This window comes from Anguilla rostrata, chromosome 16 (assembly GCF_018555375.3).
Source record: "Anguilla rostrata isolate EN2019 chromosome 16, ASM1855537v3, whole genome shotgun sequence".
NCBI lineage: Eukaryota > Metazoa > Chordata > Actinopteri > Anguilliformes > Anguillidae > Anguilla > Anguilla rostrata.
Window position 1 is genome coordinate 3,709,210 of NC_057948.1, and position 6,000 is coordinate 3,715,209.

The window sequence follows — 6,000 nt, forward strand, 5'->3', positions numbered from 1 at the left end:
AACATTTACTGTGTTTTTTTTTAAATTGTCATAATAAGTAAAACTGCAATTATATATCATTATTCATAACAGATTGTTTTTATTGTTTTTTATTTTATTTAGTTTGTATTTTTTATACATTTTTATTACTATATAAATTATAACACAAAAAATATAGAAAAAAATGTCATTTTGAACCTTTTTTCCCCTGGGTCTCAGGATGATAAAGCTTAGTTGCTGATATCATTTTAAAATGCACCAAAACTGCAGACCGCTCTCTGTTGCTGGCTGGTTCCATCTCTGCACAATGTCTCGGATTCTTAAAGCAGTCACTGTGACTCACTAGTTCATGACTGACACGAACTGCTTGCTCTACCCACGAAACCTGCGCCAAAGCTTTGCTTCCTTTGAGTCAGTTACCAAAGCGGTCACATGGTTGTGTGTACCGAATGAAGCTTCGGACGTCATTGATCACGTGTGTAAACACCTCACAGCTAGACCAATGAGGGTTTGTAGCTGGAGGGGAAGGCACCGCGTGTTTTCCCTTGGCTGGTGTGATTCAAAACTGGAGATGTTAGTTATTTTTCCTCTGTTTGTAAGAACAGGGCACAATTATACTTAAGAATGCACTGGTTCCGTCGCCGCGGGTCAGATATGAAGGCGCTGCTTCATGTCCCGCTTAAGACTGGCCTGAAACGGACCAGTAGCATTCTGGTTATTCTCCGTTCGCAAACGGGGCTATGCTGTCATCGGAGATATATCTGATCTGTCGCCGGACTGTCAATATTCCAATGGGAACATCAGAATATTCACAAATGCGCGGAACAACACATCAAATATATCCATGACCACAGCAAGTAAGCGTAACAGTTTTACCCTTGTGATAATCTGACTCCATATTAAATTATAATTTAAAATTTGGGTTTAACTATACGTGGAACTTGGGCGTGGTTACACTCGACTCTATCTTGTGCCATCACTCCTCAATATATGCTCCCGGGTTTAGCACTATTGTTAAATCTCAGTTCGGTGAGGCCCCCAGAGGGTAGGAGGCGGACCACCATAATACATGCCTTCCTTTGTGCATAGATAGTTATGAGCCCAGGACAGTGCGTATCTATCGGGCTCCTTAAGGCGAATTTGACAAGAACCGGCGTATAACGCCCATGGGTCCTCTTAAGCCAAAACACCAGAACCAATACCACCAATTCCGTTAGCGGGCAGATCGTGGTCGCCTATCTACCTTGAAGACCTCACTAAAGACGTTTGCTGTACTAGACCCCTGATCAGTAGGTCCTAGTCATAATTGACCCCCTTAGTATTTAATCGGAATTTCGGCTGAAAAGAAGATAAAATGGATTAGAATCATGAAGACCACGCAAGTTAAAAATAAGAAGAATTTATTTAACAGGCAGGTAGGTAATTAGCTTCAAATTCACAATCAATTATAAGGTTTAAAAACATAAATACAGAGGAAAAAATTCTTACCAAGCCTGTTTAGCTACACACAAAATCACAGAGTCTGCGCAGTGTGGGAAGTCGATTGCGATCTTCCTTGTCTATCTACACACAGAGCACAGAGTATGTGCAATGTGGGAAGTCGGTTACAATCTTCCTCGATTGCTTTGTCTCCCTTCCTTTTAAGCCAAATCCCGCGTTTGGTCTAGGCGGCATTGCCATAAATTAACCTGGACGAATAATAAAATCTGGAATTTCGGCCCCCACCATTCGGAGGCTGTTAAAACAATTAGTGGGGAAATTGGGAAAAGGAGATGATTACCAGAGAGGACATTCCATTGTGATAGTTTTTTCCTGAGTTTCTGTAACTATGTTTTATTAAATTTTATTTGGTATGAAACATATTTCATTCAATTTTTTGAATTTTTCTGAATACGTCCATACCAAACATGTCCAGGGGATGTAATATTATGGTGCAGTTGTCATGAAAATACCCTTTTGTTTGACCATTTTACATGCAATCCATGTTATTACTACATTAGGCATAATACAGTAATATAATGAAAACATGTGCATGGTTTGTACGGTTTTCCGGGGTTTGTAAATAGGATAAACAGATGGTTTAAAGTCCAGATCCAGAAAAGAAAATAAAAAGTGTAATGACAGAGGGGACCACATAAGGTCACTGTGGTACTGTCAGGCACAGTTGCCCCACCATTTTGCCAGAGGCCTGATCTTAATGACCCCAACACACACACCCCCACAACCATAGACAAAGAGACCAGTTCCTCTTATCTTAGTTGTGTCCAGATGGCAACATTCCAGAGGCCCAATGGCCTGCTCATCCCGAGGAAGTCCGAGTAACTTTGTTTGCTTTAGCACACGGCTCTGGGTTCTTTGAAGTCCAGTGATGAGTCTCAGCCTGCAGGTTCATTCAAATGCCAGCCTTTTCTGGGTCCCAGTTTGACTTCCCTCTTACACGTGTTTATGGCAGAAACTAATCAAGCCTCGGCACACTGTTTCTAGTGCACTCTGGTGTTTTTATGGACACACGCTCCTGAGCTTCAGTATCAAGGGTAACACCACTCCTTTTGAGATGTCTGTATAGTACATGTATAGGGCCCATTTAAATTCTGCATTACATCCAGTTAAAACTACGTTATATTGTGTGTGTGTGTGTCTCTGTGTGTGCAAGCGAGTGTTCAGTGTGTGCTCATGTTGTGTGTTTGCAGGCTAATTTGGGTTGGAAGCCACTTGTGGTCCAGTCTTGTCTGATGTGTTCCTGTCTCCGTAGATAGGGGGCCCTGTTTCTATCTCTCAGAGAAGCCAAAGACCAAAGGAGGAACCCTCAGCAGTGAGAGGAAGAGGTACAGATGCATGAATCAGATATTTAATGTGATATGAGTTAGAGCTGCAGTAAGAGGATGAGTTTAACTGAAAGCTCTTTCTCCATGTGCTGTGAGTTAGAGCTGCAGTAAGAGGATGAGTTAGCGCAGATTGTCCCATGCAGTACCAGAAAAACCGAAAGAAGGCAACAAAAACTAGGCATTACCATCGTATAGTTAAACCTGATCATTCAACTTGTGATAACGTTGTAACACTGAGCTACTGTATACAAGCATTACACTAGATAGCAGTCTCAAACTCCGGACATTACACCCAAATAGGAGCAGAGGCATTTTGGATTACAGAAACTCTTACATAGACAAAAGAGCCATGGAGACACAAGTATTGAATATACCAAAAGTGAATCCAATGTAAGTACATTACATATGGACATTAAAACTTTTTTCTGAATGATTGTTTTGGTGATCTGAGGTGCTGTTCTGACAGCTTAAATGGAATACATTTTTTCATGCAAAAATAAGAAAGGCAAAGTAATTATGGAAAGTATAAAAAACATGTTTTATGATGTGGGTTTGTGTGCAATGAGTGATTGGGGGATGGGGAGGCTCCTTTCATTTTACTGACATTTATTGACATTAGCACTGATAAGGGAAGGGGTGGTGTTGTTGGCCAAAAAGGAGGCTGTTGCAGCCGTTGAACTTGAATTTGTGACGTGTTTGTAGCCCCTTTTTTAATAAATTGCAAATCTTTACTGTATCCCCATTCTGTGGGCGCTGCTGCCCATACCACTAGGGGGCAGGAGGGAAATATACCTTTCAGTGTCACTGTCACCTTTCAGGTGTAGGTGGGTGTATTATATGACATTCAGGTGTATGTGGGGTTTATTAAGTCATCGCCAGATGTGCAGTGACATAGAGCTGTGGTAAGAAGATGAATTTAACTGGAATCTCTGTCTCTATGTTTTGTTCACAGGGTCCAGGTAGAAAGAACAGGGTCACCTGCACCCAGCTGTGTGTCTCTGAAGAGTGATCATTCAATGGAACCTCAATTCAATTTCAGAGGAAAATTCACAGGTGACCAAAGGTAATTAAATAGGCTTAAATTGACACTACAATTTAACCCCTTATCCCCAAGTATTTAAAAAGGCAATTTCCACCTGGTTTGCAGTGCTCTTAAAGGTCCAGGAAACTAGATTTTTGTTATATTCCCCAGAAGTGACGACAGATTTTCTTCTTAATGCTTCTTTCATGTTTTTAACCGAATTAGAACCATTGAATTGTAATAGACACGGTTATATTATTGCGACCTGTTTAGCAGACATGGGCAGGTTGGGTGTGTATCCTGCGCTCATTAACATTCATACTTGTAAGACACATCATACAGTATGTAAACCGTTTCTCATCGCTAGCTCGGTTAGAGCTGGTTAGAGAAGATTGTCCCATGCAGTACCTAACAAAATGAAAGAAAGCAACATAAACTATGCGTTCCCATCGTATGATTAAACCTGAAGATTATTCAACTTGTAATAGCATTGTAACACTGAGCTACTGTACACTAACATTACACTCTATAGCAGTCTCAAATTCTGGACATTACACCCACATAAAGACAGGCTTTGATTCCACATGTCTTAGCTTGAAAACGTTTTAATTGTCGCTAGCTAATGGTAGGCATCCTTACCGATCCAGCACGTTCTGCGAAAAGTTATTTTGTTCTGAGAAAATGGGTAATGCAAATACTAACTGCACTGGTTATTGTAATACTGGAGTGCCTGTGGGCTCCAGAATTAAAACCCATTTCTTGTGGGTCTCTTCATTTTTGGCAAAAGAAAAGAATGTATTGCTTTGTCCACATCCAGAGAAGGGGCAATGCTTAGGCATTTTCAATTTATCTTGCCTAGCGTGCACAAAAGTGGCAAGAGCATTATTTACACATTACATGTAGAAAGAATTTCACTGGACTTAAGGGTTCGTTGCAGAACTAACACCCAATGAACCCTGCCCATTGCAAACCTGGCGTTTAGCCAAGGGAGAGAGCAAGCCAATTTCGGCACAGGCTTTTATTTGTTTTTTCTATTTTTGTTTTTTGCAATAATCGTTTGAAAGTATTTCTGGGCCATTCGTGAATGTAAACCATTAATAAAATGACACATCAGCAAAGAATTCACAGATTGTTGTGCCAATAACTAAAAGCAGTGAAATGTTGCAATGGATTTTCCAAGACATCACAAAACCTCTCCAAATTGCACATTTTAGATAACGTTTTGAACAGGTTATCTACACTACAAAACAAGTTTTCTGCTCTCAAAATCACATATTTTGAATTAATAACAGAGGTGAATCAGTTCTAACATGTTTTTGGGAGTTAATTTCTTACAGCAGTTAATATTATGCTGAATGTTGAAATACAAATGTTACATTAGCTGGAAGGAATTAGCAGAAATTATAAAAGAAAACGAATATTAGTTTGAGTTGAACTTGCTTTGCTGCTGCTGCCGTTACTCACTTTGCTGGATATTTCATCCATTAGATGCTTTGCAAAAGAAAGAGACGGTCTGTATCTGTTGCTGCTTTAGTGGCTGATTGCAATGTCAGCTGCAAATGTGTTGTTCACATTCCGAACATTCCACTAGTGTTAATTAATGGGACAATTTCTTGGTAAACATAAATACAATATGAATAAAAAATGTAAACAAAAATGGTAAATATCTCAAAAATATTTGCACTACTGACAAGAAAAGCACAAGCAACTAATTGAAGCTACAAGATGAAAAAGGTAGGTCTTGCTGAAAAACTGTAGGAGTAGCGTACAGGATGTTGACTTGATGTGGAATAAGAAGAAATAGTAAGGAGAACACTAAATTCAATTCAGTAAACTTACATGCCCACCAGGAGGGCTCTCACATGGTCTAGAGCACACTCTCCAAACCAATCGGAACTTCCTCAATATGGAAATAATTCCTCTAATTGAGATTTGCTTTTTCGAGCTCTTCAATTACTGTTATCACAGTGAAAAAAACCTTTTCTTCGATCCACCATAGTTATGAATTCATTTCATAGTACAATGCTAAGCTGTTTTGAGGGCGAGCTCGCTTCAGTCTGCATACACTCTCTGCTTGTCAGCACAATCTGCATTACGCACAGGGAGTGGAGGCAGATACGCACTTAGGTTACTAGTAAATGGCTGGACCCACAGACAGCAATGATGGTTCATTTG

The 6,000-nt window shown here is 40.0% G+C and overlaps 2 protein-coding genes across 5 annotated transcripts in view; one reads left to right on the forward strand and one right to left on the reverse strand.

Annotated features, from left to right (window-relative positions):
• LOC135242400 (protein NLRC3-like) overlaps positions 1 to 6,000 on the forward strand; it is a 1,894,071-nt gene that overhangs the window by 1,715,476 nt on the left and 172,595 nt on the right. Inside the window, exons 38-39 of the mRNA XM_064313443.1 lie at positions 2,732 to 2,804; positions 3,757 to 3,867. Coding sequence (XP_064169513.1) covers positions 2,732 to 2,804; positions 3,757 to 3,867 — 184 coding nt within the window. The remainder of the gene's footprint in view (positions 1 to 2,731; positions 2,805 to 3,756; positions 3,868 to 6,000) is intronic.
• LOC135242408 (NACHT, LRR and PYD domains-containing protein 3-like) overlaps positions 1 to 6,000 on the reverse strand; it is a 421,399-nt gene that overhangs the window by 273,194 nt on the left and 142,205 nt on the right. The window lies entirely within an intron of this gene.